General features: G+C 57.5%; 2 protein-coding genes across 3 annotated transcripts in view; one reads left to right on the forward strand and one right to left on the reverse strand.

Annotated features, from left to right (window-relative positions):
* CDH23 (cadherin related 23) overlaps nucleotides 1–16121 on the forward strand; it is a 131489-nt gene that overhangs the window by 102103 nt on the left and 13265 nt on the right. The window contains exons 35-41 of the mRNA XM_035537012.2: nucleotides 529–678; nucleotides 935–1063; nucleotides 1150–1278; nucleotides 1863–2090; nucleotides 12874–13095; nucleotides 13180–13299; nucleotides 15365–15545. Coding sequence (XP_035392905.2) covers nucleotides 529–678; nucleotides 935–1063; nucleotides 1150–1278; nucleotides 1863–2090; nucleotides 12874–13095; nucleotides 13180–13299; nucleotides 15365–15545 — 1159 coding nt within the window. The remainder of the gene's footprint in view (nucleotides 1–528; nucleotides 679–934; nucleotides 1064–1149; nucleotides 1279–1862; nucleotides 2091–12873; nucleotides 13096–13179; nucleotides 13300–15364; nucleotides 15546–16121) is intronic.
* Nucleotides 4258–11538, reverse strand: VSIR (V-set immunoregulatory receptor). Of its 2 annotated transcripts, none has more exons than XM_050711875.1 (7): nucleotides 11445–11538; nucleotides 7561–8016; nucleotides 6810–6857; nucleotides 6280–6387; nucleotides 5872–5899; nucleotides 5024–5211; nucleotides 4258–4879 (listed from the first exon to the last, which is right to left on the reverse strand). In XM_050711875.1, exons 1-7 carry the CDS (start codon nucleotides 11503–11505, stop codon nucleotides 4842–4844), a joined length of 927 nt encoding a protein of 308 aa, XP_050567832.1. In that variant the 5' UTR covers nucleotides 11506–11538; the 3' UTR covers nucleotides 4258–4841. The 2 variants fall into 2 exon arrangements, with proteins under 2 accessions (XP_050567832.1, XP_050567831.1); XM_050711874.1 differs by having other exon boundaries at nucleotides 4320–4879; nucleotides 5024–5214; nucleotides 11445–11527.

The following is a 16121-nucleotide window of genomic DNA, read 5'->3' on the forward strand; positions in this document are numbered from 1 at the left end:
TCGAGCTGTAGGGCAGCACCTCCTGCAGCTGGAGAGCAGGGGACCCACTCGCCGCGCTCCCCACTCCCTGGTTTCCATTCAGCGCCAACAATAACTGCAGCAGCTCGCCCTGGGCTTCCTCTGGGATGTCGTGGCATTGAGCCCCACCGCACCTGGGGGCCGGGGGCAACCATAAATAGAGCCCCGGGAACAGAAAGGCTCTTCCTCTCCCGTTTGTGCGTGGCACTGCGTGTCTTTAATTGCCAGGGCGATGAGAGCATTTCCTGCGGCTAATTGTGGCCGAGGTAGCCCGCTCCCTTGTCACCTCCGGCATGCAAAACACAACACTTGAGTGCTTTCTGTCTTTCTCCTGCCTCTTCCTCCCTCCTCCTCCTCTGCAGCTGCAGCTCCTGGGTTCAAATATCCGCACCATTCCCGGGTGGCACGGCTCCTGCTCGTGCTGCCAGCAATTTGGGGTGGGAGGTTGGGATGGAGACGTGATAGCCGAGGGTTTGCCAGGGTCTTGTCCTCACCCTGCCATGCCCGCAGGTGACCATCACAATCCTGGACGAGAACGACAACAGCCCGCAGTTTGACATCACCTCTGACTCGGCCGTCAGTGTGGCGGAGGACAGCCCGGTCGGCCGGCGGGTGGCCGTAGTCCTGGCCCGTGACCCCGACGCGGGCAGCAATGGGCAGGTGGGGTGGTGGTGCCACCTCCCCCATGGCACCTTCCCAGCCCCTTCCCCTCCTCCGTGTCCCTGTTGGGGGACAGGACACGAGCTCGGTGCCACCCTGGTAGCATGAGACCAGGGTTGGCTGCTGTGAGGGTGGCCGCGCACCCCTGAATCCACCCACATTGGACCATCTAAATGCTCTGAGGGTGTCTCTGGGTTTATTATTGTAGGGTCTCCTTCCCCTCCTCCCCATCGCTTGCCCTTCTCCTCCCCCCCAGGTGACATTCTCACTGACAGCGGGGAACTTCGGGCAGGCATTCGAGATCCGCACCACCAACAACACCTACGGCGAGGTGCTGGTGGCTCGGCCGCTCGACCGGGAGCTGCTGGACCGCTACACCTTGCGGGTGAGCCGAGCCCCTGCCACACTCCCCCTGCCTTGTTTGGGCTTCACCGTGGCCAAAAATGACACGTACACACCCTCCGACCACAGATCCAAGCCTCGGATGGCGGCGTGCCCCCACGGAGGAAGGAGCACACCCTGCGGGTGACCATCCTCGATGTCAACGACAACCCACCTGTCATTGAGAGCCCCTTCGGCTACAACGTGAGCGTGAGCGAGGTGAGGCCCCGGGAGGTGAAGCAGCTCCGAGGGAGCTGGATAATTAAGCAATAAAACACGATCGAGCATGAGAAAAGACAACTTATTTCCTGCCAGTTTAATTCCTGGGCCGGGGGTTCTCCATTTGAGGGTGAAAAATGAAATATAAGTAATAGCTGGTGACACTCGGAAGCATGGGAGTGCTGCTCATGATGAATAGCTTGGCATTAAAGTTATTGCCCTGCTAGGATTTCCTTATCTCTTTAATACATGGTTGGAGCTGGTTGAAGAATAGAAATTCTCTCTTGATTTCCCCTGTAATGGGATCATCCAAAAATAATTAGCTGTGCTCCGAGTGCATTATACAACCTTCACCTTTGGGTTCTGCACTTTTTAAGGATGCACCAGCCTAGATAGTGCCTAATGCACAGCCTAATACACAACCAAATTGCTTCATCGCAGGTCAAGGGGAGCTGCTTTGGCGGGTGTAGGGTTGGAGTTTGGTGCCTAAAGCAGCTTGGAAAACCAATCTGTATTATGACTATTACAAACAATGTATTTTATGTGTTATGCTGTGCTGAGTTACGTGTGCATCCGCCCTGCAGAACGTCGGCGGGGGCACGGCGGTGGTCCAGGTGCGTGCCACCGACCGGGACGCTGGCCTCAACAGCGTCCTGTCCTACTACATCACCCGCGGGAACGAGGACCTCACCTTCCGCATGGACCGTGTCACCGGCGAGATTGCCACGCGGCCCTCGCCGCCCGACCGCGAGCGGCAGAGCTCCTACTGCCTGCTGGTCACTGTGGAGGATGAGGGCAACCCGTCCCTGTCGGTGAGCCACTGGGACACGCATTTTGGGGCTGGCAAGTTGAGCTTTGGGGTGCTGAGTGTGGAAGGTGGGGATGGAAGTGCCGGGAAAGTTTGGGGTGGGTGCTGGATGCAAAGCACGTGGCTCTGCGGGGATGCCGTAGTGGTCTGGTGATGCACATGTGAACCCCAAGCGCCTTGATTCAGGTTGTGACTCAGGGTCCAGATCATACTTGGCACGTTCTGGCAGCCAGAGCTGTTGCTGTAGGATGTTTTGGGAGCTGCTGCCAGCCCCGTGGCAGAGCCGCCGTGCCTTTGCTTTCAGCATGCATCCTCGCTTTCCTCCCACTCGCTCCGGCACGGCTGCGTTTCATCTCCCTGCCTCTGCTCTGAAGTGGTTTGAGCAGAAATCCTGAACTGTTTCGTGTGTGTATGAGCTGAAAACACCAACAGCATGCCCACGTGCAAGCGGGGGCAGTCCTGCCCGCTGTCTTTGTTAGACACAACAAATAGGGGCCTTGGGATATGGGACGGGGGAGATGAGCGAGCCGCGAAGCAAGTGCACGTCGCTCCCCAGCGAGGTGTGACCCTGCTGCCGCCCTGCCTCGCCTCCACCTCCCCCCTTATCTCTCCATCTCTCTCACCTCCCGGCAGCGCTCTGGCTGCAGAGCCCTGCTCTACATTTTGAGGAAGCGTGCTGCAAGAAGCAGCACAGGTCGCGGCTTGCAAATCTCCGCACTGCTCCCCGCCGGGTGGCTCATGCGCCTCTTTGTGTCTTCTGCTTACGCCGTGCCGTGGTTGAAATCTCTTTCCTTAGAACGAGAGCAGCAGGTTTGTGCAAATGCAGCAGCTGGCACCACCAGCTCCTTCCAAAAGCGTCCCCATCGTCCTGGGGAACATCGCTGGCGCAGTGAGGGATGCTGTGCACGGAGCCTGGTGCCATTCCTTGTGGCTTCACCCAGGCTGGTAGCTGGGGTCTCTGATGCTTCCAGCAGCACCGATCCAAATCCCACAAAACAAAGCTTTGGGAAAGGCCAAAGAAACAGAGCTGGGAGAGGACTTGAAGGACCCGTGGCGACAGGGAGGGGGTGTGAGGTGTCCAGCCAGGTGCGCAGCCACGGTGCTGGTGCACCAAGCCCTGTCCTCTCCATCCAGCAGGAGGCCCAAGGGCATGGTCCATCGGGGGGTTTCCTGGGGGGTCAGACCTCGATATCCCCTTGCACCATGCCCGCTGCAGAGGCGATGCCATTCCCTCCAGCCACGGGTTGTTGATCTTCAGCCCGCTGCCACCGGGGGTGCTCTGCAAGGGCACGCTGCTTTTGCTCAGGACTGCCAATATTTTGGTATGACTAATGCTTATGGGTGTTTATTGGCAATTTTTTCCCCATTCTTTACAACAAAACAGAAGCAAAAGAAAAAAAAACCAAAACCATCACCCTTTGAGTAACCATTTCTACCACAAAGCCTTATCTCCTCGCCCCTTAGGAGGGCAGAGGAGGCGCTCAGCTTATCTGTGGATGCTGCGAGAGCCCAAGCTAAACCACAGCAGCCACATTCCCAGTGAGGGTGAGCAAGCCCACAGGCTCCAAGGGACAAAAATACCTCCTGAAATCAGTGCAGCTGGGCAGGAGCAGGATTTGCCAGAGCTGCCTGAGGCAGGCTGGTTTTGGTGCCCTGGGATTGCTCAGGTTTACAGTGAGGGCAATGCCGGCACGGCCACGTGCATAGCTGGAAAACCCTCCAGCACCATGAAGATGACCTTTCCAATTTAACAGCATTTAAAAATATTAAAAAAGAAAAAGAAAAGAAAAAACATAAGCATCCTTTTTTTTTTTTTTAATCATCACTGGTAATGAATCACAGGCAGCCGGGGCAGGAGGACTCCCCCAGCAGGAGCGAGCCGTTCCCCTTCCTGTTTTGCAAAGAAACCCTCCATCAAAATGTTGGCCGGTGACACTGTTTTGTCTCGCCGTGGCTAAAGTACTTTGCCATACGCTCCTGGAAAGGATGTGTCGCCAAGGAGAGCTGGCCAGGTTAGTGCTGCACAGGTTGCAGCCCTGGAAATAAATTAAGGGCTGGGGGAGGCATGCAGGAGGAGGGCACCCTCCCAGCATCCCAGCACTGCCAGGATGCGGCTCCCGGCTGCTCGGGCACCGGGACCGGGAGCTGCTCTTCCTTCCATCTTTTCTGTTATGCATCCTCTGGGGTTTAGGCAAAAGGTGAGAACCACAATGCTCATTGTCAATAAAAAGTAAATAGCGTCCGTCCAGGCACGGGGCGTGCGCAGAAAGGGGTGTGTGTGGCCATGCGCTCTCCGTGCTCTTCTCCATGGAAATAGGCAGTAAAAATCAAAACTCAAGCAAGAGAGGTCACATCCATCCGCAGGGCAGAGCCAGCACAGGAGAAACAGGCAGGGCTCCTGCACCTGGCTTCGTTTATTAAGGCATTTTGCTGTTGTTTGAGTCTTCTTGGCGTCCTCCCCTCCCCTGCCGTGGGCATCAGTTCTGCCCGGTGCATAAGGACTGCCGCTGGCCAGGCAGGGAAACGTTCACTCGTAGTCCTCACCACCTGGTCTTTCTCACAGCGCGAAGGGAAACCAGCGGTTGGTGTCCAGGCAGTAGGGAGAGGAAGGTGAGGAGGTCTTTTTTAGTTCGTTAGATAGATATTTTTCTTAATTTTCCTTGATTGGTGGGAGCTGCTGCCCGCCCTGGCCATGGCCCCTCCTGGTGCAACCACAGCGCGCTGGCCTCCTCCATCGCTTTTGCCACCAGACTCTTTAGGCTTTCAAGGAATTTGGCGAGTCAGGAACAGGGTCTGGAAAAGAATGCAGACAGCGGTGTCAGAGCAGCTTGCAGGATGCCCAGCTGCACCAAATATTGAATAGGGCAGCAGTCCATCCTCCCTGACCCCCCACGCTCCCCTTGCTGCCTCCCTGGGGAGTGCTGCTCAGATACTCACCCAGCGTGGGGAAGAAGCAGTCCCCGGGGCCCGGTGGGGACAAGGGGGTGTTGGGCTCAGACAGCAGGTGCCGGCCGGATTCAGAGGGCTGCCGGCTGGCCAGGTAGGAGAGCTGGGGCCGGGGCCGGGGCTCCACGCTGCCCGCGGGGAGCGCCTCAAAGACGGGGTTCTCGATGCCCTGGGCACTGCTGCTGCAGGAGAGGAGAGGGCATGAGGAATGCTCGGGGGGAGGGGGGGGTTGGGTATTGCAAAGCCTTCCCGCACGGTGAGATGACAGAGGGTGTCTCCCCGACGGGTTTCTAACTAAGGATGCTCTGTCAGGGCACAGAGGCGCAGCTGTGGGGTTGCTTTGGCTCGCCATGAGACACAGGCACCCATTTTGTTGCTCTCCTGTGAGGCTTGGCAGGCTGCAGCTGATCTTTCAATGCGCCTGCTTCTCAGTGCTCAAATTCCCCCGAAATCTGCCTCAGGACCAACAGCCAGCTCTGAGGCTCCAGCAAGAGGGGGATGAAGTGCTGTGGTCCCTTGTGTGCGTGCGAACACCTGGCCGTGTGGGACAATGGCCCCATTCAGCGTCTATTTTTGCTGAAACATTTCTTTCTAATCTCTTAAAAGATCCCTTTTTTAGGCTCAGAGAGAGCCGAGATTGCATTGCATCAGTGACATCCCACCGCAGGTGATTTGCATTTTTATTTCAGGACCCGATTTTAGCCTGGCACTTTTGGGGCACGGGGAATGACGGGGCTGCTTGAACTGGTGGCACCTCAGCTGCAACCCCGCTGGGGGGAGGCTTAGCAGGAGGACAGGGCTGGTTTTTGGAGTGCACGTGTGGGGACAAGTATGCTCACCTCTCCATTCGGACCAGCTCGTGGGCACCTGCCAGAGACAAAAAGCATTAGCACCGCGTGCACCCCATGAGACCCATCCTGCCCACCCATGCAGCATCCCCACGCCCAGACTGTTCAGCATCCCAGCAACAAGCCCCTGGGGCTTTGCCTTCCCCCCCCCACCAGGGAATTTTGCAATGCGATGGGGAGCAGCAGTGCCCCAACCATGATGAAACAGGCACGGCATGGCCAGGGACAGATGTTGAAAGCGCAGTTCCTGCTCGCAGCTGGCGTTGTGCCCATTGCTGCTGCTGCACAACCCACTTCTCCAAAGGGATTCAGCCAGAGCGAAAAGGGCACGGCCCAAATAAGGTCTCCAGGGCTCTTGGTCGGGGAGATGCAACAGGGAGCACACGGCGGAGTACGTACGTCTGCTGCTGACCGCTTGCCTCTGCTTGTAAATCAGGATCAAGATGAGGGGCAGGCAGAGGATGCCCACGATGCAGGCGCCCGTCGCCAGTGCAGCAGCCGTGATATCTGCAAGATATGACCACCAGCTGAGTTAGGGCCGAATTGCAAACTGATTTTAGCAAAATCTGCCTGCCTAGCAGGCAGCAAGCGGAGCAGGCAGGAAAAAAAAAAGTGTGCACAGCCATGTGTGGGCACAGTTGAGCATCTAGATACGGCGCTGGGGGCTAGAGGGTGCACGGCACCGTGCGTCTGGGTGCTCAAGCAAGGCCTGGGTTTCCCCTGGCCTTGTAAAATAGTGGGGTGGGAGGTGCTGGTAAGAAAGCTGGTGGCTAGGAGAGCATCGGCAGAGGCACAAGTCACCCTCCCAGCACCCAGCTGTGAGGACCAGGAGGATTTGGAGCACCAGGGGGCACCCATCCCTAGGGGGCACCCAGGCCAGGGTGGCGAGCAGCGCCCAGGGGAGAGGTTTGGGTTTTCCCTTTCTTTACCTTTGCTGTTGGCGGTGTAAAATGTGCAGTTTTGAAGCTCTCCTCTGCCTGTGGAGAAGACGAAAGCGTGTGAGCCCTCAGGGCTGGCTCAAGTGGCACCCAGCACCTTCCCCGAGCCCACCAAGGCTGAGCAAACTGGCCCCGAGCGTCCCAAAAGCAGGAGTTCAGCGATGGGGATCTTGTGCCGACCTCGCCTGCGGCTGGCGTGCAGCACAATGCCCCACTTCCCTTTTATTTATTTTTTTTTGTCGAGAGGACAGACAAATATCTCTCCTAACGCTGCAGATTGAGGGATGACATCCCCTGGCAGGAGCAAGCCCTTCCCGCGAGCCAGACCCTCCCAAGCAGCTCCGAGGCCAGCTGCAGCCTCCACGCCCCGAGCTACGCCCGCGCTGTTTCTCCGCTTGGCTCTCTTTCATGCAGGATTTGTTTTCCTCTCCTCCGGAAAGGGGTTGAAGAAGATCACTGAAACTATGTAACACGGCTCCTTATTGCCTGCAGAGGCAGCAAAACCTTTTCCAGCGCCTTGAATTATTTTTTTGAGGTGGGGGGGGGGGGATCGTTCCAGTGCTCTCTGGCCATCATTCGACCCACATCTGCTGCTCCCCGTGTGGTGTGGGGCTGAGTGCCACCATGTCCCTGTGCCCTGGCAAAGCCACCACCAGGTGTTCATGCCCCATGCCCTGATGCCCCTCTGGGACCCCAAGGCCCCTCTGGCACCCCATTACCCCTCCCTCGTCCCCCCGCTCACCTCTCTGGATCTGCAGCTCCACGAAGCCATGAGCCGCCTGCAGGGTCTGGGGCTTGCCATGCTCCCGCCGCACCTCCATGACGTAGCAGCAGTAATTCCCACTGTCCTGCAGCGTCAGGTTCATCACCACGATGTGGAAAGCCCCGTGGTGGTTGGGGACAAACTCCACGCCGCGGTGGCTGCCCTGCCACCCATGGGGGGACCTCCCGGTGCCATTGGGTGCCGTGCCGTGGTGCCGGCTGGGCTCGTGGTGCAGCTCCCTCTCGGTCAGGTTGCGGATGTGCTGCTTCTCGCTGCAGCTCTGGTCACCAGCGCTGCTGAAGTACCAGGTTTTGTAGAGCAGGTCGTGGCGGTCGGCCAGGGGCCCGCTCACCCGGCAGCTCAGGGTGACGTTCTGCCCCTCTGGGCAGACGCAGCGCACGTAGGGTGCCGTCACCAGCAGCGCCAGCGTCCCTCCTGCAGGAGAGGATAACGGGGTCAGTATTGGAGCAGGGGTTTCAGCGTGGGGATGGCCAGGGCTTGCAGGAAGCCATCAGGTCCCCTAATGTCACCAACAGGGGGACAAACCAGGCTCTGCTGGCTCACTGATGCAGGAGATGTCGATGAGCATCCCGGATCCTAAATCAGAGATGGGAAGCATGACCTAAAGACCTTTCATGTCTTATTGTGGCAGAGACACAAGTATAAGTGCACCCTGAAAACGAGCCCTGCAGGAGGCTTCAAATAGCACCCAAGCAATGTCTTTCATGTGGCCGGAGGTTTGCACAGCTGGCTGGGGGAGCACGGTGTGGGGCAGGAGGTGTGAGTCTGCGCTGAGGGGCACTTTGGCTCTGTAAAGAGAGTGGGAAGAGAAGCAGGGCATGGGGGTACGGCTCTCAAATGAGGAAAGGCGATCACCTCGGGGCCGGTTGCAAAGGGCTCTCCAGCTCCTGTTTCCCCACAGTGTGTGTCAACAGCTGGTTAAAAAGGAAAGAAAAAAAAAGAAGAAAACAAAACAAACAAACGAAAAAAAAAGAGAGAGAAAGGCATAGGAGGAGGCCGTGCCCCTGAGATCAGGCGGGGAGCAGGTCCCACCCTGCTTGTTTTTAAGCAGAAGGGGGAACTGCTGGGGAGGAGCTGCCTGAAACCGAAAACCGTGCAGGGAGAGAAATCCCTCCCCTGCACGCGTGGGGCTTTCCCTGCCCCAGGGGCATGGGGAGGGCTGCAGCGAGGCAGAGGGGGGCACCCCGCTGCTGCTGCGCCCGTGCCGGGGTGCTGGGGTGCTGGGGGGAGAAAAGGGCAAAGCCTGGCGAGCGTCTTCACAGCAGTGCTCTGGCCCCACCGCTGCTAAGTGCAAGCATCACCTTGGGAAGCTGCCCAAAAAGGCCTTTCTGTTGTTGTGCCTTGCTTTTTCTTATATATGGTACTAAGAAAAGGAGGTTCCCGGGGCTGGCTGTGAGAAAAGGGCATTAGGACGAGATGTTCTCGCAGCTCGGCAGCATCCTGTTGTTCCACCAGCCCCGCTGCTGCTTCGCCTTGAGGTTTTTCACTTGCTATATCGAGCAGCCCCGGGGTGTGCTGAGCCTCCCCGCAGGTCACCCGCCAGCCTGGGACGAGGCTCCCGACACCTCCACCCCACCCGAACATCCTCGGCCGTGCAGAGAGAGCGAAAGTGAAAACGCCCCGCGTGCCTTGCGCGCCTCGTGCTCGTCCCGTGCCGCCGCGAGCCCTGCGCCCTGCACAAAGCAGCTGGCGCGGGTTGGAGGCAAGTGCGCCGAGCACAAAGGCACCGCCGCCGTAGTCTTGCTACCTGCCGCCACGGGAAGTGCCCCATTCACAGCGGGGGCCCCCGGGAGCCTGGGGAAGGGAAGCCGGGGCTCTATAGGAGGAAGTGTCCGCGGCAGCTTTTGTTTTCCCCAAAAGTGAGGCAGTCCCAGTCATCCCCACCGACTCCATCTGGGGAGCCCACGCCACTGCCAGCAGCCCTCTGCAGCCCCTGCCCTCATGGACGGGGGAAATCCAGGAGGATTGCTCGTGGGTTGTATTTTTTTTTGCCCAGGGAACATCCACACCTTGATCTGCTTTGTAGGTCCATGCCCAGCACAAGTGGTCCAGGGATGCTGGGAACTACTGGGATGGAAAATCAGCACACTGACGGTAACCGAGCCCCATCCCCGGGAGGGGGCAGAGGTTACCACATGCATGAGGCCTTCGGCATGACGAATTTCCCTTCATTTTCCCAAGCACGGTGGAAAGCTTCCAGAAAGCGTCAGGAGCTGGAGCGGCTCCTCCCTGCTGGCCCACGGCTCCGCAAGCGTGCGGCGGGATGGAGCGGCTCCGGGGGTGGCACAGCGAAATGCAGAGAGGCAAAGTGCTCATGCCATAGCACTGCTGTCTCTTTGCTGATGAACTGCTTAAATAAAGCAGGATTTCATGCCGAATCCTGAGCCGCTGAGAAAAAGCCTGTCCTGAGTCAATTCCCCTGCTCTTGCAAGCAGGTGTGCTTAGTTTCCAGTGGGATTTCCGGATGTGATTCCCACCCCAGGCCAGGATGCAGCCTCTGCACAGGCACTCCCTGTGCTTGCCAGAGCAGGGAACCTGCCCTTAATTCCTCTTCTGGGAGCTTTCGTACCAGTCAGCCTCACACAGAAATCCTGCAAGACTCCTCGTCACCGTGCTGTCATTACGCTTCAGAGTTATCAGCAGGCTGAGAAGCACAGGAATGTGCCCACCTCAGCACAAGTGCTTACAGCAGGGAAGAAAAAGGAGAGAAAAAAAGGAGGTGCAGGCAGAAAAGCTGGTGTCAATTGCCCTTATCTCCCGTGGAGCCAAATGGTTTTCGGTCCCGAGGGCAGCGGGGAGCTCCCTGCTACCTGGTGACCACCCCGCAGCCGGCAGCACCGCGGAGCTGCTTTGCTCCTCTCCCGGTGCATTGCCTGTGTGGTTTTGGTCTTTTTATTTTTTCTTTCCCAGAAAAATTCAAAGCGAAACCTGGTGGCAGCAGCATGTGACAAACCACTGCCTCTCTCACATGCCGCCACCTGTCGCGGGCCACAACACTGCCCTGGCTCGGGGACGGGGTCACAACGCCAGGCTTGGGCTTGGGATGAGATGGAAATCGGAGCGAAGCAAGCTTTGCGGGGGGATAGGAGGGAAGCCTTTGGCTTGGCTCCTGCCTGGTCCCTGAGCCGGGTGCCCCCCAGCCGTGCCTCATCGGCACCGCCAGCAGTTGGCAGCCCTCAGCATCGCCCCGCTGCAAGCCCCAGCTGGCAGGAAAGCCACGGCCGATGTGCGAAAAACAAACGTGCCGTGCCCCTTGTTTTTAAGCACACCTCTGCAGGCGCTTGGGGCTGAAGGAAGTGGCCAGCCTTGCACAGCTGGGCATCGTTTCTTTTTGGGGGCACGCCAGCAAAAAATCCTTTGTTGTCCCGGGGCAGACGGAGACGCCAACTCGGGCATGAAGCCGCCCGGCACATCCATGTGCGTGCGTGCAACTGTGCAGGCTGCGGGGCAGTGGCGGCGGGGCAGAGCATCTGTGGGGAGGCCAGCGGCCATGGGAGGAACACATCACCTCCCCTGCTCCCCTGGGGCAGCTTTCCCAGCCCGGCTGCAGCTCGGGGGGCTCAGAAGGGGGCTCAGAGGGGGACACGGGCTGTTTTTTTCCTCCAATGCATGCTTGACCAAAGCAAAGGAGGAAAAGCAACCGGTGGGCGAGCAGAGTTTTGGAAACAGCAGCTCCCCCCAACGCAAGCAGCATGGCCCCAAACACCGCTCTCTGAAGGCGACAGCAGTCCCCCCACCCCAAAAACCCCGGCAGTGGGGACAGGAAAGTGAAAGACCCCCGAGCCCCCTAGCCCAAGGCACAGCAGCTCCAGGAGGGAAAAGAAGAAGGAGCCGGGGCTTACCGTGGGAAGCCAGCAGGGCGAGCACGGCCAGCAGCAGCAGCGGCGGTGTCACCAGCTCCATCTCAGCACCGCGCAGCACCGCCGCGCCCGCCGGAGTCGCGCCCGCAGGAAATTTCATTGCGCCGGAGAGAGGAGAAGTGCGAGCACCCCCAGGAGGCCGGCTGGGGCAAGGAGCTGCGCCTGTCCCTTCCCATTCCCGCGGCCCCCGGGAGGGGGAATTGGAAGCGCACCTTGCTTGTAATTTGTTTTTTTATTATTATTATTTTCAACGTGGTTGCAAGGATTTGGCAGGTCGCTAGTGGCTGGGCCAGGCTAGTGCTGCGGAAAGCCTCCTGGGATGGACGGGAGGTGGGTGAAAAAGGGGAACTCAGAGCAGTGCCAGCCCCAGGGCTTTGTGCAGAAAGCGCTCGAGTAGCAAACAGCCCGGTGGCAGCCGGAGAAATCCCATCCCTGGTGGCATCCGAAGCGTGCCATGTCCCTGTGGTGTGTACTGAGCGCATCCTCTCCAGCCACGTCCCATGCACGTGGTGCCCCGCAGCTTCATGCAAGTGCCTGCTTATCTCCCAGGCTCTCAGTTCACTCAAAAAGCTCAAAGCTCAGCGGGTGCAGCCAGGGCCACCTCGTTTCAAAGAGACAAGCTCCTGGTCCCTTTATAGTGGAGCCCGGGGTCACTTGGAGGTTTGCAAACCGCCCAAAACCTTGCTGACAACCTGTTCTGAGTGTTTGAGCATGCAGGGAAATAGAAAAGTAGCTGCACAGCTTGTGGTTTTATGACAAACACTTCTGTGAATCTCTTGTCAAAGATGTAACCCCTGTCTGGTAGGAGGAAACTAGTCAGTGGGGGAAGGTGGAGGTGCAAATCCAGAGGGGTTTTTGTGACAGTCACAACCTAGAGGGAGCTGCAGTGTGCTCTCGTGCAAAGCTCTTTCCTGGAGCTGGTGAAAATGTCCCACCTGTCCCCCTGCAAAAGAAGATCTGAGGAGTTCTTTTTTTGTTCTTCCTCTGAGCCAAGCAGCAGCATCTCAGGGTGTTTTCCATCCTACCATGCTGCCACCCTCAGTAGTAGTGACCAAGGTGTCCCCAGCGTCACCTGCAGAGACCTATCCCAAAGGAAGCGAGGCTCAATGATTATCAATCTTTGGCTTTTTGGGGGAAAGGAGAGAGATGCTGCCAGGGCGTGTTGTGCTTGGGAAGAACGGTGTGATTTAACCCCTGTGCATTTAGCTCGGTACCTGCTCCCAGCCACTGCCTCGTCCTGTAGATGTTTCTGCAGCCGGGCTCACTTTGTTTTAAGCCTCATGCTTCTCTCAATAGGGTTGACCCCAAGTTGGTCATTGTCCTTGATGGGTCATGCCTCACCCCGCCAGCTCTGGGCCTTGCAGAGCCCAACCCACCATGGGGCTCACCACCATGTCCCCACGTCTCGCAGGCCACCACCACAGTGTACGTCACCATCCTGGATGAGAACGACAACGCCCCCACCTTCCAGCAGCAGCTCTACGAGGTGACACTGGACGAAGGCCCCGCCACCCTCAATGCCACCCTGGTCACCGTTCAGGCCCTGGACCTGGATGAGGGGCCCAACGGCACGGTTACGTACGCCATCACCGAAGGCAACATCTTGGGTACCTTCCACATCGACAGCACCACGGTCAGTATAAGGACGCCATCCCCAGCCAGGCTGTGCCCTTCTCCCTCGTCCCTCACCCCTGGCCGCTGTCTCCTGGTCCTGCAGGGGCAGATCCGCACCCTGAAGGAGCTGGACTATGAGATCAGCCACGGGCGCTACACCTTGGTCGTCACTGCCACGGACCAGTGTCCTGCTGCCTCGCGCCGCCTGACGTCCACTGCCACGGTAGGGTTGCGACACCGTGGTGTCCTCAGGGTCCAGGAGTTCCCCCTCGTGTGAGCAGTTTCACATCTCCTTCCCAGTGGCCACCAGCTCTTCCCAGTTGCTGCTCCATCATGGGGATTGCAAAACAGGGACATGGCACGGGTTGCTCATGGTTGGGCCAGGCCACGCAATCTTCTCAGATTATTCATCTGTTTTTTAAACTCAATTTTTGTACCCCATAGGGAGGTTATGTAAAGTCTCTCATCACTTTTTGTTGCTTTTCTCCATAGTTCTTCCATTTATCCTGGACCACGGTGACCTGAACTTAGCATCCCGCTCAAAGAGCAGGGCAGTGGACTAGCAGCTCCAAAACACGTGCTTTGCATGAATTGAATACACTGATTATTGCTGTGGCCTAAATTGAAATGTGATGGGTTGTACAGCGGGCATTGTCCATGTCCAGAGTGATTTTGGAGCCTGCAGGTGGAAGGGACCGATTTAGACCTTCTACCTCGGCTCCCTGTCATGACACAGCTATTGAGCCAAGCACTTTCCAGTCTCCCAGAAGTAGTTAAGTTTTTCTGTGCAGGAAAAAAAAAAAAAAATGGAAAGAGAGAAACTGGAGGGGAGATAGCAGCGGGAGAGATTTCCATGGATAAAATCTGTCCCTGTGAGTGTCATAGCTCTGTGCTGCCTGGGCAGAGGGAAGCCTTCAGCCAAGCTCCTCTGATGTTGCTGCAGATGCCTTCCTGACCAGGAAAACTGCACTGAAAACCTGGTGACCTAGGTCTCTGCTGCGGGCAGGGAAGGCCCTTGGCGTGCTGCAGGCGAAGGCAGAGCTTTCCTCTCTCTTGTCTCATTGAGACGTGAACCTGGAAGCCCCATCAGCCATGAGGACCAAAGCTAGACGGAACAGGAACCTCCCTTCACAGTCCATGGGGCTTCTGCCAGCACAGCTTGAAGGCAAAGCTTTTAGGAGAAGATTTAGTGATTATTTTGGATAGCGAGTGATGGGAAATCCATCTTCCTGATAAGGCGTGCCAGTGTTTGTTTTCTCCGCTGCTAGGAGACGGAGCAGAGACTCAGATAAAGTCTTTAAAGATCAGACTTAGCCAGTATGAAACATCCATCTGATGGGTTTTACTACCCTCAGTTCAGGAGGTCAAAAGCTCCTCATTTTCAGCGTCTCTCTTTTACCCATGTGGCCGGGAGATGCGAGGCAGAGGAGTGCTCGATAAGCTCAACCTTTTACTAGCCACCAGAGACTCTCCTCATCATGGAGGCATTTTCCACTACACAAGTGCCCTGAAGGGTTTAACACTCCTTGCAATATAGCATGGTATAGACGTATAAAAATGCCTTCTGTGTAGGGTGACTCAGTTAAAAAGCCAAATCCCTGCAAGGCTGGAGCTCAGCTTGGCTGCTGGCCCCAGTGGCGGTGCTCCCCTGGTGACACCGTGCTCAGCTGTGTCCCGAAGTTGTTGCTGCTTTTCCCTTTGGAGAACTGTAGGAGTGCTGCTGGCCAGCCGTCATTTCTGGCCAGCTGAGTGTGTCATGGAAAGGGATGGTGAGCCAGCTGCGTTGGTGGTGGTTTATGTTTGACTGAAAAAGCATGCTCAATTTTTTTTTTAGTCTGCTCATTGAAACAAAGCCCTTGAAATGTCCCGGAGGAAAAGGAGCGAGCAAGCCTGCAGAGAACGGCTCTCTGAACTCATGCTTTTGGTGGCCAAGTGCATTTCTGTCATCTTTTCGAGCTCATTTGAGGTCCTTCCTTGCTCGCCCTCTCCTCCAGCAGTGGAGGAGGTGGTTGGAGGACATTTTGATGCCAGGATGCGAATGTGGAGAACATCTGGTTTGGGCTTTGCCTTCCCCTTTGTGGTGCGCAGCCCAGAGGTTTGACAGAGCCCCAGCTGTGCGTGACTGGATTTTAAGTTTCAGGGGTAGGATGAGCTAAGCCAGAAGTATTTGGGAAGTACTTGGTGGTGCTGTCCCTCCGTGGCTCACCAAGCTCACCCACCTGGCAACGAGCCCGGAGCTGGTCCCCTCTCCACTCACCTCCCTCTCCACCTTCTCCCCTCACCCACAGGTGCTGGTGAACCTCAACGACATCAACGACAACTGTCCCACCTTCCCGCGGCCCTACGAAGGTCCCTTTGACGTCACCGAAGGGCAACCTGGCCCACGTGTGTGGACCTTCCTGGCCCACGATGGGGACTCAGGGCCCAGCGGGCAGGTGGAGTACAGCATCGTCGCTGGGGACCCTCTTGGTGAGCAGGGTGGCATCTCCCAGGCTTCACACCACAGCTGGTGGCACGTCTCCATCCCTCTGCCCCTGCAGAGGGCCACGGGACGTAACCCCACATTTTTGGCAAAGAAGCTTGCTGTCCATTTTTGCTTTATTTTGTGGGGGTTTTTTCCAAGCAGAGGCTTGCCACCGGGCAGGGAGGGGGTGGGTGGAGGAGAGCGGGGCGGAAGCGTTTCAGAAAAGCCATCCTCCCAGCAGGCTGCTTCTGCAAATTCAGCCTTTCGACACCAGGAAATCCTGTTTGAGCAACAGGAAACTTAACCTGTTAGTGTCCGGGGAGGGGGGGCCCGGGCTTGTGCAAACCTAGCCCAGGGGAGAGGGGGAGGAATCTGCTGAACAATAAACACCAAACAAAAATAAATAGTGCAGAAAGAGAAACGAGAAAGGCACAGCCCCATTGTAGGGGCTGCAGGGTGTTTTGGGGGTCTCTGCAACTCGCAGCAAAGCTGCAGCTCAAGGCAGGCAGCCCCAGAGCAGATGGCAGAGCATCTGCGGGTGTCCCCGGCCGCGTGGCAGCTGTGGGGACACAGCTACTGCC

The sequence above is a fragment of the Cygnus atratus genome, chromosome 7, assembly GCF_013377495.2.
Source record: "Cygnus atratus isolate AKBS03 ecotype Queensland, Australia chromosome 7, CAtr_DNAZoo_HiC_assembly, whole genome shotgun sequence".
Taxonomy (NCBI): Eukaryota; Metazoa; Chordata; class Aves; order Anseriformes; family Anatidae; genus Cygnus; species Cygnus atratus.